General features: G+C 48.7%; 1 protein-coding gene across 1 annotated transcript; it reads right to left on the bottom strand.

Annotated features, from left to right (window-relative positions):
* On the bottom strand, positions 1–24,672 carry LOC126534104 (uncharacterized). Its single transcript, XM_050181319.3, has 7 exons — positions 24,509–24,672; positions 17,584–17,850; positions 16,254–16,523; positions 7,709–7,990; positions 5,120–5,213; positions 3,851–3,889; positions 1–1,199 (listed from the first exon to the last, which is right to left on the bottom strand). The coding sequence occupies exons 2-7, from the start codon at positions 17,827–17,829 to the stop codon at positions 844–846; spliced, it is 1,287 nt and encodes a 428-aa protein (XP_050037276.2). The 5' UTR covers positions 17,830–17,850; positions 24,509–24,672; the 3' UTR covers positions 1–843.

Here is a 24,672-nt window from a genome sequence, read left to right as displayed (position 1 = left end):
CACATCCTGGTTTCAGATACATGCTCGTCTAAGATAATGGCTCCTTGGTGCAGTACACTTTTTTTAAAAAGTGCCCGTGTGACAAGTTTGCCCCTTCTTCTCCAGGTTATCGCGCGGTCGGCCGGGCGGTAACCCCGATTGCAAACACACGCGCGATTTGCGCGCTTTTAAGTAAAAACAAAGCAAGAACTGCACTAGGGAAGCTCGTAATTTAGTAGCCAAGATTCCACGCGTGCGATGTGACATTGAAATGTGCGTTATACAACCCACGTGTCATGCGCACTGCACTATACAGTCAGTCGCGTAAAAGGCAAGAAGTACAGTTCAGGCGATAATTAGAAGTCATCGAACCCGATATGCTTTTCATACCTTCAGCGCAGAATGTTCTCCGCTAAGACTAAAGCTTCTGGACGTGACCATCGCTGTGGCATATTGTCGCCTGCAGTGACGAAATCGTCTTGAAACATGAACATTCGACAGAAGACGTTTCTTAACGATCTGTGCAACGCTGCGTTTTGCCAGACGTTTTGCCAGGCATGTGAGCTGTGCGAAACGGAACGGCTTCTGCCGTATGCTGCATGGGATCAAAGCGCACAACATCGCGTCTCACGCGCGACACTCAAGGAACGCGGACTAAGTTCGCGCTACACTCACTCAAACATCTAAAGCGCCGGGGTGGCGTGAGTAGACTTTGGCTAAACGTTTGAGACGGCGTGAGTGGCGTGCATCTGACGTCACGGCCGCGTGTACTTAATGAAGTGTTGCGACAGCTCATTGCGATAGTACAGAACGCGGAATATCCGGTGGGCGTCGAGAAGGAGGGCCGCGCTCTCTCTCGCCGGATCAGTCCAGGGACGAGGAGGACATGCTGTACTTCGGCTCGTACAAATCGGGCTCGTCGGGCAGGGGACTGCGACTCCTGGTCCCCTTGCTTTCCGAATTGGGGTCAGAGGTCGTCGAGGAGACCTGCTGGTCCTGCAGTTGCTGCTGGTCATTCGGTTCCCGCTGGTCGGGCTGTTCTTTCCGGTCGTGCTGTTCCCGCGGGTCGTGTTGGTCTTGCCGGTCTTGTCGATCCTGCTTTTCCGGTTGGTCCAGCTGCTGGTCTCTCGACGTCGAGGCCACGTCCGAGGCCACCGTGGTGTTCGACGAGAAGGGCTTGGCCGCGATGCTCGTGGAGGGCACCGTGTCGGTTGAGGCAGCTGGTGAATTGAAGACGGAAACAGTGGGAGAATGGCAAAAAAATCAGTTGGCGGGCGTAGGGTACGTGATGTGGAACGTACAGTAACCAACACAAAGTATCCAATTTTACGATAACACGTTTTCAATCAGTAATGAACTTATATAATCAGTAAATAACTTTATAATTAGATGACATTCATATTTTCTTTGTAAGTACTAAATTGATGGCACACACTGTAGTTGCGGAATCGAACGTAGAGTTCTCCTGGCATTGATATTTGCTATATAAGCCATGACAAGAGCATTCGTTTTTTCGAATATTCGCCGATGTAATTTTCGTAATCCGAGTTCCCTGCAGCCCATAATGAAGTTTTTATTTTTCGCGAAGTTATGAAGTGGCAAGCACTAATGTATTGACCACTAATAAAGACGGGGACAGCGGAAAAGAACACAAGAACGACACGGGTGACACCAACTAGGCCAGACACCAAATAGGCCAAACTGAAGTTCTTCTGAGGCAAGCATCAAGCATTCGTAAACCATTTTAAGACCTCATGTCTCTTGACCAGTGCAAATCTCGGCCTTCTTAAGTCTGTGAATACGCGATCAGTAATGGTTGTATCCTGTGTCGAAATCAGAACGTGTCTTCTTAACGTTACTAATTAAATTTTAAATATTGAATGTCACGTAAACAACAAATAAGTCACTGATTCGCACTGAATTTCTTATTACTGGCAGCATGAACAACGTGTTGCTGGGGGGACAAATACTTTACCGCTGCTGAACGCCCGTCAGAAACTTTTGGGAGTCTTCGAGGAAACACGCGGTATATCTAAATTTATGCACAAGAGAACAGGAGGATACCGCTAAAGTCGAAGGTAAGGAAAATTACAGCCGTTACGTTAAATAATTACACGTCACAAAGAGAACGCACATCAGTTTGCGACATTATATATCTCAAAGTGCAACAAGAAAGCTATTAAAGAGTATGCGATGCACAATAAGCAGTCAAAGGGCCTTTAACGGCAAAACGGGTACCAGGACTACAAAAATGCAATAGTACGCGGCAGAGAATTGTATAATGAGTAGTGATAAGGGCACACGCTACTAGTCGTGTGCCCAGGAAGCGTGAGCCCCTCTGTTGCAGGATTCCGTATTTATACGATAAAATCAACGTAACCAGCGCATACATACATACATACATACATACATACATACATACATACATACATACATACACACATACATACATACATACATACATACATACATACATACATACATACATACATACATACATACATACATACATACATACATACATACATACATACATGCATACATACATACATACATACATACATGCATACATACATACATACATACATGCATACATACATACATACATACATACATACATACATACATACATACATACATACATGCATACATACATACATGCATACATACATACATGCATACATGCATACATACATACATGCATACATACATACATACATACTGTGCTAGAACGCTTCCGACATTCAATGCTCGCTGACAACTTTCTGTGGTAATGAAAGCAAAGCTGCAGGGGAGGAGCTCCTGCTTGTGTTTTATGCGCCAAGTAGACCGGCGGCGTTTGACAACTTTTCGTTTCTTCGAACAGATGCTGAATCAGCATAGCTTGCGTGCGCGCACGTGCGACAGTTACACATTTGCCCAAACTCGGAAGAGAAAAGCGGGAAAGTAAGTCAAATTTAACACTCGGCAGGCACATCTTGTTTTATTTTGCCGTTGTATATTACGTGCGCTTGTTTTCTCTTCCCCAGCATAAACGTATGCGGATGCAAATGTCCAAATGTTTCAGAGCGCTCTATTACACTTATGTGCGCTTTGCCTCCCTAGCTTTCCATTCGTTGTTACAGAAAGTTCTCCGCACATGCAGCAAAACCTTGCCGAATCATGTGGGATTAAAAAACTCGAGCACAGCAACTCGATCAACCGCGTCAAACAGGTAACACGTACAGAGCACACGCATGCACGGAGCTGCAGGGGGTCACTTAACACATGCTTTGCAGCGACGAGTGAGTGAGTGAGTGAGTGAGTGAGTGAGTGAGTGAGTGAGTGAGTGAGTGAGTGAGTGAGTGAGTGAGTGAGTGAGTGAGTGAGTGAGTGAGTGAGTGAGTGAGTGAGTGAGAGTGAGTGAGTGAGTGAGAGTGAGTGAGGGAGTGAGTGAGTGGTCCTGATCCCTTTTGACTCAGGGTAGTCGTTTGTCAACGCCACAGACAATGTTGAAAGCACGAAGGAATGAAAGTGCGCGCTACTGAAACTATATGGCGCGGACAGTCTGCTTCACGCCTCCGTCCATAGGTGGCCTTGTGTAAAGCCAGAATGTAGGGTTACTGTATATGCTACCAAACGTAGCATACCTTTGGTAGCATATACAGTAACTCTACCAGAATGCACGGTGAGAAACCAGTGAACTAGCGGCTAAGTGGCAGTAGCTACATTGCGTTGTTCGTCACTTGCATTTTATATGTCTGCTCACGATGCTTTTGCGCCATAAATGCGTTCAAACCAGTGACCAGATTTCCCGTCTCTTGCATTGTCGTTAGTTCACATTTATCGTTCGCGATGATATTAGAAAGTATATATGAAATAAACTGCGTACCATTTTGGACTGTGACACTACTTGAGACGAGGCCTGGACCTGCACGAAAACGAACTGGCATGAGGCTTTGAAATGAGCCTCGTTTCACCTCCGTCCCTTCGTACCATTTGCCGAAGAAATGTTGCTCTTTATTATACGTCATCCCAAGAGATTTTCCGTCCTGTTTTGCATTTACACATGCGGTACCAGCTGAATATGTACACGACTTCAAAAGAAATAATGTGGCTGTGGCTTACACTGCTTAAAACTGTGGCTTACATTACATGTCTATGTAAATTCCATGTGCTTCTGACGTGCCAACTTTTGCCTAAACTCTATTAGTCTTTCTTAATTTTTGTAATAGATATGGGGGGGGGAGGGAGGAGAGAGCGGTGGAATATTAAACAAGTGAAACGTTTGGCAAAAGTATTGCAAGAAGGCACCTTTTTGTTTTCAATCCAATAATGAGATATCTGAAATTCCGCAAGCAGGCTTTCTCACACACCTACTTTAACCTAACGTCGATGGTGGACCTCAGGTTTGAATCGTAATGAAGGTGTCAACATGTGAGCTGCCGACACCATTCTTGCTGCCTTCCCTTCCTCGTATCATCCAAACTTTGCAAAATAAAAAGTGTCTCAGGCAACGCTCCCATCTTGGTTAGAGTAAGTTAGCTGTGTGGAAAAGCGTGCTTATGGAAATTCGTATGTCCCCTTTAGCTTAGTTCCGAGGCGCGAAAAGACTCGCCAGAGGTGTTTCATCGGCACCTTTGTTACTACAAGAGCAACAAGAAGGTAATCAGCTCGAATTAACCGGCTAACCATGCTCAAGGCGGGAAGTACCCAACACCACAGGAAAGGCACACATGGCTGAAAAGTCTTTTATCATGCTCGCCGCTTCTTTCATTTATTCTACACGCATTTCGCCAGTCATCATAGATATATGCTAAAGATGGTTCCACTCGATCTAGCCTCTCCGAGACGTTACTTTTGACATCACTTTTTGGTGGTTGCATTTTAATTACGAACCTTATTTCACTCGCGACTACACGGAATGAGGCGCTGTTTCGTAGCTGCTGTGTACATCGTGAAATGTTTGGAGCGCAATCAACGCGTTACCAAAGATAATTCTCAGCGGTATGATGGCTGGCGTCTCCCGACACTGCACCAAAGCTTGCGGCTCCAAAGCTTGCGCGCGTGAGGTGAGGGCGTGAGCTTCTCTCGCTCTCATGTTCGAAGCACACGCAAGCTCATTCTGTATACGGAAACTGTAACACTGGCTCGTGTATACCCTGTCTCGAGATGCCCAAGTTGTTGTTGACCGACTCATCTGAAGTGTCCTCGAAGAGATCCGTGAACAGGAAAATCGGGTCCTCGGAAACATCCTGCAAGGACAACGGCGAGCACTTGAGCGCGAAATGCCGAGCGAAATCTAGCTGTTGCACGATCCAGCAGCTGCAATGTTGTCTGTGTACCCGTAACCTACTGGAAGGCCGTGCGCGAAAATTTTACCCGAAATGCCGCAAACTTGGGAACTGGCATTACGAAAGTGGCGCGATCTAAGCGGGCATGTGTCGAACATAATGCGACATCATTGTCGTATTCTAGTGCGTCCCTTGATGTGATTATTTATAACTTAGTGAACATTCGCTAATCCTGTAACCGTGTAGAGCGATTTGTTCTGCAACAAACGTCCGACTCCGCCTGAGAGCAAGGATTTCTTTATCTGCTCAACTCGGTATGAACTAAACAAAAACAAACAAAAAAATGGCTGTGGCTTAGCTAAGGTTAAGCCCAGGATGCGAAGCATACTAGCCTTTATTTTAGTTGTTGAACCACTGTTTAGCCTGGTGAACTGCTGTAGCTTGGCTATATTTGGTTCGGCTAGACGAAGAAACAACTCATGCGTTACTCTGCTTCGCCTTCAAGAGTGGAACGCGACAGCGTTCCCGTCGACCCGCCAAGGGGTGTAAGACAGTGGGCTACGGCGCAGCGACTACGCGCCCCGCATTGGACGCGGTGAGCGTCGAGCAACGCAGCGTTCGGCGCGGCAACGAAATGTGCGCCTGAGCAAGCGACGCACGCCTGAGCCTTAGAAACAGCTAGTTTCTAAGGCAACACCTCATTCACTAGAGGCGCTTTTGTACCGCTTTGAAGCATCGTACTCGTGGCTCAGTGGTAGCGTCTCCGTCTCACACTCCGGAGACCCTGGTTCGATTCCCACCCAGCCCATCTTGCAAGAGTTGAGCCAAAGCCACCTAGAAACAAGCGCAGCTGCTTATATACCGCCGCGACGCCGTGAGCGACGGCGCGAGTTGGAGCCCCGTTTCTCCTCTGTCGTGACGTCACGGTGTCACGTGGTATGGCATGGGGTCAAAGGTCATTGAAGGCGACACCGCCGCGCCTGAGGAGCTGGGTTGAGCTCTAGTAATATGCTTCGCATAAAAGAAAAAGCAGTGTTACTGCACTGATTGGAATCAACTGGCCCCTTTAATTCAAATCCCGGTGCTTCACACAAGATGCATGGTTCACTCGTATCCTGACGAGCAGGCATTGCCATTCACCATATTTTCGTTTCCGGCATTATGGCGGCTGGAGACGCAGACGCAAGACGATGCACACTGTAGAATAATTTACACCCTTAAAAGTGAATAAGCGCGTAACTTATTTCACAGTGTAACGCAGACAGGAGCAACTACACTAATGGCGACATCGCATGACGCGCTGTGGCCTATACCGTAAGGTGTTGGACACGTTCTAGTATATATAGAACTCTTCATGCTAATGAAGCGTAAAGAAATAGTAAATGGCTTTAGGAAGGTCACATAAAGTGCCGGCACCTTCGTACCAGCACATAAGGAAGGCATCGCGGTGCCGCATGTGTTAACCCATGTAAAAGTTGTGCACGTTTTAGTTGACACAGCTAGCGTCACAGCGTGTCCCAACCAGCACAGCTTTTGCAGAGTACCTGCTCATATATCGCCCTAATGTGTAGTAACAGCTATGCTTGAACCTCAGGCTGTAACTCTCCGCCACCTGAGATTTCCTCAAGAACCGACAACACACGTGACATTGACCTACCCAGCACCTCTGCCAGTTGCAGGAAGAAGTTGCAGGAAGGTGCCGCAGCGAGCTGCGGTTGTTCAACTGCCCCGATGCAGGAGCAAATGACGAGCTGGTGAACTTTCTTAACTTAACGGAGGCGAGCCTTATCGCTTCTGCTGCCGGTGCTAATTTTCAGCGCTAAGGTATGAATACGTCTGTTATCACCGAAAAAAAAAAACAACAGCGCAATGCGATAGAACGAGAACAATAGATGAGACACGCATGGCGCATATTGTTAGCCTTTTACTTAGAGATGTCCTGTGAACGTGTCGCTCTTGAAGCAATTCTGGCGTAGTATCAACGCGTTATTTTCTACGAGGCTAGCTATGCACACAGAGTCACAGAGCAGTTGTAAGTAGCCTTTATGCGATGACGACGGTACGAACACGACGATATCGGCACGATGATGATAGCACGGCGCCTCTTTGGTTGGCAAGACAACGATCAAGTAGGATTCTCAAGGTCACGTATACGTGTCTCAAAAGGTATGGAGTTGTCGGGGACTCACGACTACCATTCCCAAAACATAGAGTTGTAACTTATAACGGAATGATGAAGTCAAAGAAGACTGACTATTTTCAGTGTGCTGTTCACTTCTTTATCTACTCCTCACACTTTGCAAGTTTTTAGCTTCGACGAAAAGTGATGACATATGTTCGGAGGCTGGCTATCTCCCTCGCACTGTTCTAGCCAGGCTCCATTTCGAGTACGAATAGCCGACATGGCCGCGTCAGGTACTTAAGTGTATGCCTGACGACGCTCCACTCGATCGTACCTGGAACGACGTGTTCGAGCGTTGTGTCTGGCCAAACGTAAAGACAGGAAGCGTGGACGGGATCGGCGGAGGCAGAGCCAGCCGCGGCGGCGAAATCGGTGTCGCCGCGGTCGATGCCAGAGCGATGACGGCGTGCTGCTCCTGGGGCTCTTGCGGCAGCCTCCTCAACTGGCGTCGGTGACTCAGAATGGCGTCCAGCGAGGCCGAAGACGTGGACGGCGTCATCATGTCGGTTAGCAGGCTCGAACGGCCGGGCGTGGAAGGGGACAGAGGCCACGGTTCCTGGGAACCAGAAAACCAGAAAATGTACTGGATCGGCCCTTGGGCTAAATACCTACAGAGAGGCAGCTTGAAGGAACCCAGGAGATCTGCGGGGAGGTTACAAAGAGTTCGTGTACAACAAATCAGTAGACCGCACTAAGAGCAGCCGTGATATTACATATTCGTTAAAATTTTCTCTCACGCTAGTGGAATAGGAAAAGAAGCCTGGATTGCATTTATATCACAAAAGAAGTCGGAGGACGCTTAAGCTTCGCGTTTAAGAGTGGAACACGATAGCATTCAAAGATCCCTGACTGATTCTCATGCTTCTCCGCAACTGTAGCTTATACGTAACCGTAATGTTTACCGGGAAACGCTGGCGGCGAAATCTATGCACGCACGCGAGCTTTCTGGTAAAAACGCGGCGTCTTACGTGGGCCGATTCAACCGGGCACATTATCCGCTGCAGAACTGAGAGCAGCACGCTGGGCGCTGAAGACAGAAATGAGACACCCGCCGTGGTTGCTCAGTGGCTATGGTGTTAGGCTGCTGAGCACGAGGTCGCGGGGTCGAATCCCGGCCACGGCGGCCGCATTTCGATGGGGGCGAAATGCGAAAACACCCGTGTATTTAGATTTAGGTGCACGTTGAAGAACCCCAGGTGGTCGAAATTTCCGGAGTCCTCCACTACGGCGTGCCTCATAATCAGAAAGTGGTTTTGGCACGTAAAGCCCCATAATTTATTTATTTTAATTTTTTAACAGAAATGAGGAACGAAGCTTGCATGACCTCGCGTGCCATCTGTTGGACAGCGGTGTAATCGAAAATCTACGACAAGGAATCTCGACAACAGCCTCAGCACCAGACGTGGCGCTTTACGAACTCAACTCCTTAGGGGACGCGACCAGCACACAGAAGGTCATGATTAAGCTACGCATACATGGCAGGTCCTTGGATTTTGAGGTCGACTCAGGTGCAGCATGCACTCTCATCGGTGAGGCCACGTTCAAAACCACCTGGACACATGACCCACCACGGCTTCAGACGACTATCCTCCTGCACACATGGTCAGGTCAGCCTCTTCGAGTTCTCGATTGTCATTTCATTTTCATTTATTAATACTGTTAGACCATTTTTGGGTCGTTACAGGGTGGAAAATATTCGTTGCAATGCAGTAAATGCATTGGCAATCACAGCCTTGCAGACATGCAGATACAAAATAAAATTAGTGTGCACAACCTGCGGTTCACAACAAAATACAAACGCGATAGTAGAAGCACACACAGCAACATTCATATTTCCAAGTAGGTGGAATTCGCTACAAACGAGCTGTCGTTGTTAATTTTGTAGGTCAAGGTAAAGGTGTATTGATATTTCAAACAAACTGACAGAGTCTGTTTGTGTTATGTGCTGTGGCAACGGGTTCCATTCTTCAATTGTTCGTGGGAAGAATGAATATTCGAATGTGTTGATCCGAGCTTGGAGGGTTGTAAGTTGTTGGTTGTGACTGTTCCTTAATGTTCGGGCCGAGCGTTTTGTTATGTGCAATCCGGTGTTTATGCTGAAGTTACCCCGCAAAAGATAGAGGAACTTAAGTCTAGCAACTCTTCTACGCTCTAGCAGTTGGGGTAATTTAAGTTCTGACAACATCCCCGAGACTGAATCCGTGGACTTATATCTAGACAGAATAAATCTAGCCGCCCTTCTTTGTACTTTTTCAATCCTTGCTATCTGGTTTTACGCATAGGAGTCCCACACGATACAGCCATTTTCCAACGTTGGTCTTACAAGTGTCAAATAGGCGGTTAGTTTCGCTGTCGTGGTTGCCTGCCCTAGTTTCCGGCGTAAAGTCCACATTTTTCTCTCGGCTGCACTGCATATAAGCTATGAATGTGCCTATCCCAATTTAAATTTTCACTTATCGTTATGCCTAGATACTTGAAGTAGCTTACTTTCTGTAATTTGTGTCCTTCAATTTCGTATTCAAATGGAAGAATATCTTTAATTTTGTTTGTTATTGTTATAAATGACGTTTTGCTATGATTTATTTTCATTTTTTTCCCATTTTGAGCACCAGTCATGGATACTACTTAATGCCGTGCTTAAGGTAATTTGATCTTCTTTGGATGTTATGTGTGAGTAAAGCAGGCAATCGTCTGCGACTAACCGAACCTTAACATCTGAGGAAACTGTCTCTGCAATACCGTTGATATAACAAAGAAATAAGACGGGACCGAGCACAGAGCCCTGGGGAACGGTGGAACGGTGGAAGTAACGTACAGGTAACGTACATTACCGCTTGTCGTCATCGAGGGAGCAGGGTGTAACCTTCTCGGAAGAAGTTAGTTTCCTCATCTGGGGATACAAATAACAGGCATCAATTACGTATCAGACGACAAATTTGTTTCCAAGCTTCTGGACAAGTACCAGTCTGTGTTCGACGAGGACATCTCAGGACACGTCGGTCCTGCGGTACAAATCAAAATTGTGGAAGGAGCAATGCCAAATTTTCTAAAAGCACGTCCGGTTCCCTTCGCGCTGCGGTCGGTTGTAGAGGCTGAACTGGATCGACTGCAAAATCAAGGCATAATCGAGCCTGCGCAGCATTCGGATTGGGCAACGCCTCTCGTACTCGTTCGAAAGAAGAACGGTTCGTTACGAATATGCGGTGACTACCGTTGTACAGTGAGAAGGCAGATTACCCACTTTCCACAGCAGATGAGGTCCTCAGCCACTTGAGGGGCGGCAAGGTCTTCAGCACCGTGGATTTAGCACAAGCTTAGCAGCAACTTCAGGTGACACAACAGACAGCAGAGATATTGACCCTGAGCACACTGAAAGGGCTCTGCAAGATCAAACGGTCGCCTTTTGTAATCTCTGAAATACCAGCCATTTTTCAACGGTTCATGGAGACTATTCTGTCTGGCATTACAGGCGTTTGTGCATACTTAGATGGTGTGATCATCAGTGGAAAGGACGCCGCGGAACACGCCGTCAGATTGGAAGAAGTCCTCAAGAGGCTGCACAAGTACAATCTGCACCTCGAAAAAGACTAGTGCCGTTTTACAGTGAGACAAGTTTAATCTTTAGGACACCGAATTGACGAAACAGGAGTTCACACCAACGAGTAGAAAGTTCGAGCTATTACTGAGGCTCCAGCACCAGATTGCAAGCAAGTCGTGCAGTCATTTCTCGGAATGCTGGATTTTTACAACAGATTCTTAAAGAACATGGCAACAACTGCCAGCTGTCTCTTCCAGCTCCTTCAGCACGACGCCACATGGAGAAGGGAAACTCAGCATCAAGAAACGTTTGACAAACTTAAGAGATTGCTTCTCAGTCAGACCGTACTGGCACACTACGACGAACGGAAGGAGCTTCTTGTCTCATCTGACGCTTCACCATACGGCATAGGAGCTGTTCTGGCTCGGCATAATGACCAGAATAAAGAAGCACCGAATGCATTTACATCTAGGACTCTTGGGCCGGCAGAACGAAACTATGCACAGTTCGACAGAAAAGCCCTTGCTGTAGTGTTTGCGGCTCCTAAGTTCCACAAAAATATTGCGGGAAGAAAGGTAACTTTCGTCACTGACTATCAGCTGCCGCTCGGCATCTTAGGCCTCGAGAAACCAACGGCTCAAGTCCTTTCACCAAGAATGACCAAATGGTGCATCAAGTTATCTGCGTATGACTACAACACTGTCTACATGCAAGGAAAGAGCCATCAAAACGCAGACGCGTTGAGCCGATCGTCCTTACCGGCACGTACCGACGAGCCATGGCCATCAGACGATGTGCTATCGTTTGAAGCGTTGTCGAGACCGCCGTTTACAGCCACAGAGATAGCACGTCTGACACAACAAGACAATATCCTGCAAAGGCTATACAAGTCAGTGCAAGATGGTACAGTGGAGAAACTCACTGGAGATGACTTTACTCCTTACCATCAAATAGCTACTGCACTGGCAGTTCATCGTGACTGCCTCACGATTGGGTCACGGGTGATTATACCAAACTCAGCGCGGTCTCACGTTCTGGAACTTCTACATGCTGGTCACCGAAGAATGATAGTCATGAAGAAGTGCGCAAGAAGCTACGTATGGTTGCCCGGAATCGACAAGGTTATCGAAGAAACGGTGTGACAGTGCCGTGAATGCCAGTCAGCGCAGAAGGGTCCACCCAATGTTATACTATTCCCAACTGGTACCGTTCCCAGACATTATAGAACACAGTGCACGTTGATTTCACGGGGCCACTACACAGGCACACCTACTTAGTAGTTGTGGACGCATACACAAGGTGGGCGGAAGTCTGTCACGCGACACAACCAACACCCGCAGTTATCGATGTGCTCCGAAGTCTCTTTGCTACTTTCGGCATTCCCCGAAAAGTCGTCTCCGACAACGGAATAGCCTTTATTGCTAGCGAGATAAAGCAGTTATATGCGTCAAATCGCATACAGGCCATCACCTCAGCAGCGTGTCACCCTGTGACAAACGGCCAGGAAGAACGCTATGTGGCAGAACTGAAGAGAGCACTCCTGATGGATACAAAGTAGATACAAAGTGGTCCATACAGTGTCGACTGGCGAGGTTCTTGTATTGGCAACACACGACAGTTCACACAGTTACAGGAATGACACCTGCGAGAGCGATGTTTGTATGAGAAGTTTTGTGTCCCGTCGGCCTACAGAAGCCGGAGACGGAAACATGAGCACCAGGAGACACTGAAACAATCACGTCGCTTCTCAGGTGGGGAGAAAGTGCTTGTCCGTCAGTTAAAAAAAAAAAAAAAAGACAGATTGGATACAAGGTGAAATACAGCGCCGCGTCGTACCACGATCCTGGCTTGTATACAAAGCGTCCTCGGAAAGGTTCAGTGTCACCTCAACCACATCAAAAAGAAAAAAAAAGGAATCGAGTCAGACTAGGCAAGCAACCGAAGCGTCAACGGATTGGAGCACATGCAGCAGACCAATTATCGGATGCAACGCCAAAAAAAAACAAGTTCTGCTGTTCCTCTGGCGCCGGACTCAGTCGATACGAAAGACAACACTTCCTCTCAACCATCGACCTCGGCCTCACGAGCAGCAACGACGCGGCATCTGCGGCCACCAGAGCTAAGGCAGCTTCCAGACCACTGTGGAGACTTCGTCTAAGGGAGGAAGAACTGTTATGTCGCCAGAAGACGACAACGATTAAGTGCGCGTTCGAAGACATTGCCGGTTTTGGCACGAGCGCGCCTCACGGAACGAACGCCTCGCCAGTGCTGACTGCTACGCCTAAACTATACATGTACCCGTTTCCTTGAGTTAGTAAACAGTCGGCAGCCAACCACGGCTGTAGAGACGTAACAGTTTACTTGATAAATGTAGATGATTGTGAACCATCGCGGGACTGTGACGTGGGTTTCTCGACACGCCGCGGACGCCGCCACCGTTTCCGCTAAACAGGAGCCTTAACGTTGTCGCGCTAAAAGGCTACGCAGTAATGCATGAAAACTCGCAATTAAACAATAATTGTACGCAAGTCTTTGTCTAAGTAATATGAAGCAGCAATAAAATAGTCACACAGATAATTCGACAAAAAATTCAAGGGGCATTTATTTATCCCTACGTGGATGAATGTGGAAGCATAGCGACCACGTGACTCGAGTGGCTACGTAAGAAGAAGCGCGGCGACATCTGGTGGCGCCACTGGCGGCGTTACGTGGCTCGACCGGCCATGCCAGGAGACATATAATGTTTTCGCATTATTAATGTAAACTTATCTGCAGTAATTGCTCATTAAAATTCGGCTTCACAAAAAATACCGCTCCTGCAGTGTTGGCGCCGAAGTCATCATCACGGCTTGCCCGAAGTCGCACCTTATTATTCCACGAAACGCCCCATAGCCGGTACCATGCTCCCCACTTGGCGGTGGCGGCAAAACGCGCTTGAGGAAGTGATGCGAGTTGAGACGGGAGAAAACTCATAGAGAAGCCTGTGCTTTTATACAAAGCTTATGATCACATACGCGCGTTCTCGTGGTTGGCGGTGGTCTGTGGTGTGCGGTAACTTGTGGGCAGTGGTCGGCCTCGCAATACAAAGGCGCCGAGAGAAAGGGCGCGTGATCTCGAGTAACCAAGTTGCGAGGAGGGGCGGGAAGGAGGGGAAGAGGAGCGAAAGACTGTCCCACGCTCGTTCGCTAGTTCATTAGTTCGATCATTCGTTCGGATTATTCGTTCGGACTATTCGTTTACGTTTGCAATCATTGTCGATGGTTTCTGCACATTTTCCTTCTACCAATTCTACTACACATGACAGTAAGTTAACCCTGATGGTTGAAACTAAAAGAAAATGCGGCAGAACGCATCTCACGATGACTGTAGATGGTAATGCGTTAACACTGAATCAATACAGCGACGCGATGTACCACCACCATCGAAAGGAGTTAAGGCGCGTACTGCAGCGCGGCACCTCCTTCGCGCGTCCCTCAGAACACTCGGCGCCATCTAGCGCCTCTACCGCGAAGCCTCCACCTGGCCTCCGAAATACATGGCGCCCCAGTGCGTACGAATGCTGAGAAACGCGGAATGGAGGCAACTGGGCTCCTCTTTCCTGTTTTCGTCAGGGCAACCCGCGCCATGTAGTGACACTGCCGAGAAGCCCGCGCTTGGCCTCCGAGACGAGGAGCGTGGCACGCCCGTGCCTGTGAACGCTGAGAATTGTTCCCTCGCTTGCCGCACACTCAGTGGCACATACTCAGCGACCCAAGTTGTCGAGAGGTTCGTTGAAGAGGTGCACATATCCCAGTGAATGCATCGCGCCGCTCGCTAAAGCGTTGGCGTGAAGTGGGTTCATTGAAAAGCGGCACATATCCAGTGCATTTGCGGCACAGCATGCTAATGCGTGACGTTGCTGTCACTGAGGAACGCTTATGACGTGGGTTCGATTCCGCTAAGCATCGGATAAATTTAAGCGTTCTTTTTCGTTATTGCAGAGCGGCATATTGCCAGTGTCGCATACCTAGCTGGCCTAGTGGGCATCAAAAGATTAATTGAAAAGCGACCCACGCCTACTGGAACATACCCAGTGACTCAAGTTGCCATCGAAGAGGTTCATTGCAGACCAGCACAGACCGAGTGGCACACACGCAGTGTGCCAAGCCGACCTGAGAAAGTTTCTTCGAACAGCGGCACCTACGCAGTCCTGAGTCTACTAGTTACCCAGGTCGGCATGAAAGAGGTTCGTTAAACACATCGCCACATAGTCAGTGATTCAAGTTGTTCAAACGGTTGGCTTCGAACCCTGTTACTTGAGCCCAACAGCCCGATGCACTAACCATTCGACCACTGACTTCCCAGTGACCAAGGTAGATGGGAAAACGTTTACGTGCTAACATAGACCCATAGATAACCCCCGGAAAGTGCGGGAAGCACCCAAAGAATGCTAACGCACTAAAGACAAAGCATTACAACTACAGTTCCTTCCTTTATATGCCGTGAAAATGTATATAATGGGGGACGATCCAGCCTTCTCAAGAACGAAACATTGCATGCACGAGCCGTGCTTGTAGGCTTCGAGAAATGGCGCAGTTTAGCCTGAAAGGCGAAGCATTTATTGCAACTTATTAGACAGCTATACAAAGTAAGCTTGATAAATTTACCGGCCCTATAAATTTCATAAACTATTCGTTTACTAACTTAATTGATAAGCATTTCGCCACGCGTGCACATACGTGAACAGATCTCAGTCGATGACGGCGGTCACTCGCTGTCGGAACTCTGGCGTGATCAACAGTGGCAGCAGCAGTGAGCGAACGCCTCATGCTGCATCTAGCTTCAACGCATCTCCGAAACTTGAGATTACGCGACATCCAACACTAGGCGCGCGAGACCACAGCGCATACAAAGCCGCGAGCCATCTCGGCTCGCGCAACCTTCGTACCCGCCGCAGACTACCTCCAAGCTATGGCACGCGCGGCCGCGTTAAACTTGTAGACGGACACTTCCCTGTCTCTTCGCCTCCCCCACCATCGCCTTTCGCGCACAACACCGTGCGAGCGGGAAGATGGCGCGCATCAAGCCACCCTCCTTCTCGGCTCACCCTCTCACGCTCAGTAGGATCCTATCACGCTTGGACTTTATAAGGAATATCAAGGCGACGGCAGAATTTCCCCTAGAATGTCCTTGTAAATGTGCTTTCGCAATAAAATTGTCTGGACAAATCAAGAACGTCCTTAGCGCTTGAGATTTCAACACGAGACGGTACGCGTCGGCTCTGGGCGGAAGTTCTATTCACCTGCTCGATGACCGTCGAACTGATGGCGGTAACGTTGGCGCCGGTCGGAGATACTCGTTCGCCATCGAGGAGGGCCGCGGCCGAAGACGAGGCGTTGGTGGGCGAGCCGGACGTCGCGCCTCCCTGTGCGCATGCGCCGCCAAAGCTGGTTCCGGCGGGTCCTCCCGCGGTTCTGTCTGGACTGTTTCGCGCCTTGGTGCGCTCCTTCTCCAGCGCCTGGTGCAGCTTGCAGTTCTCCGAGCGGAAGAACTGTACTCGGCCCATCAGCGCCTGCGCTCGAACCGAAGCAAAATAACTGGTTTGCACAGCCAGCATATCTTTGTCGCGCGCTTGTGGTGTCCGAAAACGGCCAACTTAGTGAAGTCGATAAACACGTGACACCACCAGCAAGCCGCAGCAGTTCCGATGCACCAAAAGGAAGTACCCGCAGTGCGGCTTGCAGGGCTGCGAAATGTGACCCTCCTGTAGGACCGCGCGATCAACACTAGACGAATGAACAATAAGGGACGTCTGTTCTGCGCGCGACCGGGCGCATTTCGCGGTGATGCATGCGCAGGCAACCTTGGGCTCATCAAGATGCTGTACTAATGTGTCCATACAGTTAAGCCACATACTGATACTGTCTTCACACGAGGGCCTTTGATTGTGCCTGAGTCAATGCATATTGAACTGAGCGCATAAATCGTAGTGAATATTGTCCGCTTATGGTGACTCTGGTTTTTCACTTTGGTAGTGTTCCAGAAGTGAGGCTACATTCGAGCCGCCCGCGTGATCGTATGGGCTGCATGCTGGATCAATTCTGGATTCGACAGAACCTCTTCTATTTGTATATTATAAGATGTATCATGTACCCGTGTTGGGTCGCATTATAGTAAGTGTCAAATTAAACGGAAAAGAAAAGATGTTCAACGCAAAATTAATTTCATTCAGGTTTGAGACTGTTGGTGTGATAGGAACATTATATGCTGTGGTATGTATACGTGCCCAGGTAATGTAGTTCTATCCCGTAACAATGATAGGGATTGCTCCGCAGCCCACTTCCTTTCGCTAACGTGCAGCAGGAACGCCACGTCTCTGTCACTGATTCTTTATGTGAGCGCTTGTTGAAGGAAAACCAGGGGCATCCGGGCCATAGAAACAGGAGGACGCGGGGCGCCTGGCAATGAAGGACGATCAGAGGTGAGCGACGATCACGCACCTTCACGCAAACACGCCTCGCCTTTCATGTCTTCACCGACTTCGTTTACGCAAAGCACCCTGATAAACACGCAGTGCATAAATGATGGCCTTCCCCTCGCGTCCGGTCGTGCATCTGTCGCGTGCCACTCACGCGGTTGTCGAAGTCCAGCTCGGAGAGCTTCCGGCCCACCCTGTCCAGGCGCAGTTTGAGGACGCGCAGGGCCGACTTGATGACCTTGTCACTGGGCGGCTTGCCGCCACGAGGGCCCGTGGCGCCCTTGGCCGTCCCGCTCTTGCCGCTCCCTGATCCGCTAGTGGCGCTCGCGCCTTCGGCTTCGGCCTCACCGGAAGTTGGCCCGGCGGCGCCCGAAGCGCGGCGTCCTGCAGACGTTTTCATGATGGCGGCGGTAGCGTGGACCTGCGTGAAGGGGGCCGGCGTGGTGTGATCGGTCCACTCAACCGAAGAGGCTCTTGGCGATTTTTATCGCGGAAGCGACTTTTCTCGACAGCTACCGCAAACGCACTTCCGTTTCACAGAAACTATATACGTCATCACCCGGGCGTGGCTCTACACACCGAACACAAATTTCTGTACTGCCGCTGCAGATGTGCCGGCTTCCGACTTTGTTCTCTACAGAATTACAACGAAACAGCAAACACTACCTAAATATCCTCGATGCAACAAATACACCCTGTTATGACTGCAGTAGACAACATGCTGTTTGTCGCGCGCAAGAATAGAATGCGAGAGTCACGCTGGGAAGATAGTCACAGTTCCCACGCGATGCTGGGTACTGCTCATTTTCCCGTAACGAGCTACCTTCGTCAGAGAAGAAGCGCGACAAAAGGAAGTAGTTGCAAATCCAGGGGAGGCCGAGACGACGCGAAAGACTCATGGACGTTTCTAGGAACAGAGCCGCCACGAACTTCTGCCTGCCCTCTCCCCTTCCCACGGCCAGACCCTCTCTCCACATTTGCCCCTGCTGGAACTTGGGGGGGGGGGGGGGGGTTGAAGGGGAGTCGCCGGTCTGATATTTGCGACAGTGTTGTATGTACTTCTTCATTCGCTGTCGTCCTGGTGGGTAGTGACTTGTGTGTGATTGACTACAGCCAGGAGGGAGTGTTTGAACAGAGGTGTTATAATGATGGTGCAGAGAGCAAATATGAGCTCTGGGCCATGGAAACTAGGCTCATCCAGACGCTCATTGCTAAACTCATGACCTTTTTCTGTTTTTCCTGTTCAACGATGTAAATAAGTTTTGTTCAAGTGCCAGTAAACCTGTTGGTTTTCGATTTCCCAGCTACCAATTGCTTCCGATTTCTTCAACCTGAAGCCTCCGCCGCGTTGCCATATGGAGCCGCGTTCGAGACATAACCTAGAGCTGCCACAACTGATGATCAGCAGTGACATCTGAAGCTACAAGCGGCAACAACGGTCGGCCAGCGAGAGAGCAGCTGTATCGAGATATCGATCACGTGTCGGTGAGTGCTTGGCTTCTTCGATGTGAACCAGGTTCTAAAAGAGGGTTAGATTTGAGGACTGGCAGACAACTTTGCTGAAACCCTAGAGGTTAGGTATTTTCGTATTGTTGTTTTGGAAGTAGCCGGCACTCGAAAGGATCATGGACTTGAAGAGGCTGCAGAAGGCCGGACCTGTTGCTGTTGTGTGAGCAATCGGGGTTTCATACAAAGGGTTTGGCAAGACAACCCATGATCAGACAAGCAATCATTGATTTGGAGGCCGATGATGAGGAGCTCACTGAAGCATTGAGCCTAACCGAACAAAAAAAGGAAGAGCAGCTCAGACGGAAGCAAGAGCGGGAAAGGAAGAAAGAAAGACAGCAGCAAGAGCGACAAAGGAGGAAAAAAGACAGGAGTATGAGGCAAAAAGGCTGGAGCGCGAGGTTGGGCTCCGCAAGTTGGAACTTGAGTAATAGTTCGGCCAATAGTCCCCAGCAAGTGGTACCTCTTCTCAACAAGGAGGTACAGTTAAACATGTCTAGGATCAGGGCACATCGGTCTGTATCTTGCAAATTGTGTACGAACGTGCGAGAAATGAGCGAGACACGCGGTCTCAGAGGGTATTGACGGTTCCGCCCCGCGAGGCAGCAGAGGTTGTTGCGCGGCTCAATAAGGAAGATGAGGACAACAACGATAAGGTCAAGGCTTGCCTTCTGAGAAAGTACAGAGTTAGCGCACAAGCGTTTAGCCAAAGATTTCGGGGCTCCAAAAAGTCGAGGAACGAGAGCTATGCCGAGTTACTATACCATTTAAAAGCAAACTTAACCGAATGGTTAAAAGGCACTGAGTCATACAGTGACAGGGACGCTGTAGTCGAGATGATTCTGTTAGAGCAATTTTACGACTGTCCCCCAAGGCAAGAAAGCAATTCGTTGCGGGACCGGGATGACTTACCTTCTGCGATCAAAGCGGCCGAACTCGTCGAGGAGTATGCATCGCGTCGCCATCTTAGCAGCAGCCTAGGAGTTGATAGGGCGTACAATTCCAAAACAAGTGCGAATAACCTTTATCTGAAGCACCCTTAGAGTCCTCGAGTTGAGAGAGAGGAAGAAGAGAGGTCCCTTCAGTTTAAAAAATGAAAGAAAGGACTACAGTGAACCGAGTGAAAAAGTGACCAACGCACAAAACGCAAAGAACGCGTTTGACACTAGGAAGCCGCTCATTTGCTACAAATGCAATGAGCTGGGTCACATAGCGGTAAACTGCGCAAAAGAAAGGGTTGTGTTTTCGTATGTCAATGACTGCAAAGAAAACATGAAGTTGTTGGAGCCTTATATGCATGACCTGGTAGTAAACGGGAAACCGAGCAGAGTACTGCGTGACTCGGCGGCAACAATGGATGTTGTCCATCCGTCGTGTGTGTCACCATCCGACTACTCAGGCCAACGTGCATGGATCCGCAAGGTGGCGCAAGAACAGAGCTTGTGCTTGCCAATCGGCACAGTGGTCATCGAGGGTCCTTTCGGTAAGCTAACAACCGAAGCTGTTGATTCAGGAAAGTTATGTAAATGCTATTCTTACTTGTTCGCAAATAAATCAGATACGTTATTGTGAGAGAGGGCATTATTGTAGGTGACCGGGTTGTACAAGCATTAACCCGGTCAAAAGCGCGGGGAATTGGCAACTCAACTCACTTCCGAGATTTACACTATGGAGGAAACACCCGATAAGGCTGTGGCGGATACGGATGAACGCAGTGCATAGCACCGCGATCACGAGGCACCCGATACTGGACAGCCGGAGAATCAATCTCCCGAGCCGCAGAACGAGGAGGTTCTTGAGAATTCGTTATTGTCGCCAGTGTCAAGTAGTTTCACTACACTCCTAATTGGGAATAAAGAAGAGTTGGCTACTGAGCAGATGGAGGACAACTTGGTTTGTCTAAGTGGAGGGGGAAGTAGCGCTCAAGAGCTCCTGAAGAGGACTGATCAGGGAGAGGAACTAAAAGAATCCCACTTGTCCGATCTCGGCAAAATTATAGCAGAGTTTGATGAATGCTTCGTCGACGGACTGGGTAGAACTGATACGACTGAACACGTTATTGAGCTGACGTCCGAGGAGCCAGTGCAATCAATGCGTTATCGATTTCCTTCTAGGTAGAGAAAAATCCTTGACAGGGAAGTGAAGCGCATGCTCTAATTAGGACTAATTAAGCCCTCCGAGAGCGAATATGCTTCACCTACGATCTTGGTTGAAGCTCCAGGTAAAGACCCAAGGCCCGTAGTAGACCATGGGAAATTAAACGTTCCCACCAAGGATCAAGCGTATCCAATTTCAAATATTGAAAAGAGGGTGGAACAGGCGAGTCGAGCACCCTATATGACTACGCTAAAGGCCATATTCGAGAGTACTGGCAAGTACCGCCAACCAACTTCCGAAATTCTCAGCGCCCAGCGCGATGTTCGACAACTCGAAAAGGAAAACAGAGATGAAGACCACAGGTCTGCGACGATATCATGCATCGTAGTTCAGAAGTAGCATTGCGTAAAGTGAAAAATTTCTTTGTGCACGATTTAATCAGCACCCACTTGTGTTTACGAGGCAAGCCTTCATACTTCACAGTGCCAGAAAGCATAGAGTTTCATACAATAATTACTAGAAGGAACTATGGCGCTGCGATCGTTGAGCAACCGTGAGAATTATGGGAAGTACATTGATTTGTCTGATCTTCGTGCTTGTAGATTCAGACATTGTTGTGGCTTTGTTCGCGTTTTATCTGTCTTCATTGTCCTAAAATTCAAAGCGATCTATCCCTTTCTAAGTGCAGGATACTCTGAGAACACGCACAATCGCTACTAATTGCGGCTGCTCAACCTGTAGATGTGGCCAAACGTTTGACGAGTTTCAACACACTGACTTGGCCGTAAGAAATTCATAAGGGCGTTCTATGCCACTTGTCGATGCATGCGTCCGTGGCGTAATATATTCAAGATCGGGTTTCTGTGCTCGAATCCTGCCGTCGGACAATTTTAATAATGTCTATTTAATTATTTCATACACAGCACTATGTTGAAAATGACAAATTCACAAAGTCGAGGAGCCATTCGAAGCCAGAAGGATGAAGCTTAGGCAAATCCATGCACAATCCCGCAATTCTCATGCTGGCTGAACCGTCCCGTTTGATGCCCCCTTAAGGATGGATGGATGGATGGATGTTATGAGCGTCCCCTTTGGAACGGGGCGGTGGGTTGTGCCACCAAGCTCTTGCTATTGTACTGCCTAATGTCCTACCGGGGTTAAACAATGAAAAAAGGAAAAAGAAGAAAAAAAAGCACTATGAAATACTACGCCCAAATTTTCTGATCCCCTATTGCGAACTGTGCATTTGTACGTCTCCGTCTTTTGTCGTTTCCCTAATTTTCTTCCACCAATCCTCCAATCGCCTCTTACTAATGCCTATTGCGGACATGTTTGCTTTACCACTGCTCCCGCTGTATATACGTATACAAGACACTAGCGCCAGAGCGCCCTCTAGTAATTATTGCATGAAACTCGATGCCGGAAAGGACCGAGTTGCATCCTGAGCTGCCAAAGAACGCGCGCGCGCACCACTAAAAACAAAAACGCTTGAGCGTGGCCGCCGTACGCAGCACGCATGCATGCACAAACGAGAATTTTCATATTCATTAGAGTTTTAGAATATGGGCCCCAAACATTTTGGGGGCCCAACGAAACAGCGTCGAAGCCACTGCGCATGCGCGAGACGCAAACTGCGTTTGGGTTTTACGTTGGGAACGCTATTTCACCTATTTAGCGGGAGCCCAAACAGCGGCCCCAAAAGCTTTGCGTCAGCAAACATGGCGGCACCGATCGAAGCGACGGCTATAACCTATAACACCAAACTGGGTTCGATTCGTGGTAACGCGTGAAGTTCGCAAGCTGGGAGGAGTGACTGCGGTTATCGATTTCTCTCAACTAGCGTGTGTTATGAAGATTGATTCAGTATACGCAGCTGATTCCGAATTCGATTGTGGATTTAATGGCTCGTAGGCCTAGCTCGGCTAAGCTTGGCTGGTGACGACACCTAAAGGTGGTGCGCTCAAAACGAAGCGCAACTAATTGTTTGTTGCTTACAGACTAACCTCTAATTTGTAATTAAACGCGAATACTTGCAAGTCAAAATTACTATTCCTATTATAAAATGGTATATTTTATTTAATTATTTCTAATAGCTGTTCACTGACGTCGTAGTGGTGCTGTCAGCGCAAGAAGCAGCCCAACGCTAACACCCGCGAAGCTCTTTGGGGCCCCAAACTATTGGGGCCCCTATTCTAAAACTCTCTATATGCATCTAGCACATTTTATCCTCAAGCGAAACACTTCCAGATCTTCCAAGGCCGTGCCTCATGCTTATTTGTTTCTTACAAGATATTATCGTGTACAGAAAATAATATCTTTCTTGTTTCAGACTTTCTTGCGTACTTTTTTATAAATTATTTAGCGTTTGCAATCTCTCTGTATGTTCTATGCATTAGTCCCGTATGCAGGCCTTTCATTATTTCATGTGTCCAGTCAGGAGAAAACTTGAGCAAGTGGGTGCCAGGCCATATGGACCTGCCTGCAGTCTAATTCTCGAGAGTGAGCCCGGCTGAGTATAGAACTATGGTGAGCTCGAGTTTGAGTGAGCCTTGCTGAGTAGAATTTTGGTCCGTCTGAGGCCGAGTGAGCTCGGCCGAGTAGAATTTTGGTGAGTCTTAGTCTGAGTGAGCCCGGCTTAGTATTATTAATAGAGTTTTATGGTGCAAGGGCTACAACGGCCAAAGAGCGCCGGTAAGGGTGTTTAGTACTGCGGTAGAATGTTAAAAACATGACTGCGGGTGTAATGGGCTGCGATGCCTGAGCCCAGTTTAGTAACATTCTTGAGTGTTGAGTCCGAGTGAGTCCGCAGCTGAGTAGAGTGTTGGTGAGCCTGAGCTTGAGTAAGCCCTAAGCAAAAAATATGACTTTCCAGTGAAAGACATTTTTAGGTCCGTGCCTTCGTGCCACTGTTGTTGTTCCTTGCTACAATTCGCGTGAATGACAATTTTCTCTTTCACGTACTTTCCTTCCCCTTGAGGACTTCCGCACATCTAATTTGCCAATTTGTCAGGGAGTTTGAGTGAGTTTCATTTATTTTGTCGACCTGTGTGCACTTATACGTATATAACACGCACACATGCGGCGAATATGCAAATACACGCGAAACGCAAAAAAGGCTCTCCACAGACAGCCGCTGAACTGATTTCACTAACGTTCGCTGCACAGGTGAGACATGGCTAAATTATGCCAATTGTACGAAGCTGAATTTGCCGCGAGTCAGTAAACGAACGCGCAAACTTCACCACTTCACATCTCGGGACCAAAACAGACGTCGCAATTCTCTCTGTAGCGGACAGATATCGTGTGCCTTACATGACATGCAATCTACAAAGGAGGCGCTCGTCTTGTCGCACTAGGCTATACCTAAATCGCCTATCAATCCACCCCAACACGGCTACCTAGCCGTCCTTTTACCCGAACCCGGTAGACATTCTGCTGCAGACGGTCTCTGAATGCATCCTCATACGAGGGCTTACCTCAACGGTAGAGCTCGCCCCGCAGAACCTGGCTCTCAGCTGTGCACCCCGACGTCGCTGCTTCCGTGGTCTCGGGTCGGCAGACGCGACGGGTGACGCTCGAGGCCAGCAGCTGCCGAGGGCGATGGGCGCCGGGGCGGGACCGCGGGCCGTTTGCCACTGAG

Source organism: Dermacentor andersoni, chromosome 7, assembly GCF_023375885.2.
Source record: "Dermacentor andersoni chromosome 7, qqDerAnde1_hic_scaffold, whole genome shotgun sequence".
NCBI lineage: Eukaryota > Metazoa > Arthropoda > Arachnida > Ixodida > Ixodidae > Dermacentor > Dermacentor andersoni.
This window is presented reverse-complemented; position numbering and strand designations above follow the sequence as displayed.

Bases quoted from the DNA above. Each gene is read 5' to 3' on its own strand.
- LOC126534104 (XM_050181319.3), bottom strand. From the start codon at position 17,829: ATGAAAACGTCTGCAGGACGCCGCGCTTCGGGCGCCGCCGGGCCAACT. The intron at 7,991-16,253 runs GTGAATAGAACT...TCTGGTTCCCAG, and splicing joins GTTCGACGGTCATCGAGCAG to GAACCGTGGCCTCTGTCCCC. The intron at 5,214-7,708 runs GTACGATCGAGT...TTGTCCTTGCAG, and splicing joins GCTCGAACACGTCGTTCCAG to GATGTTTCCGAGGACCCGAT.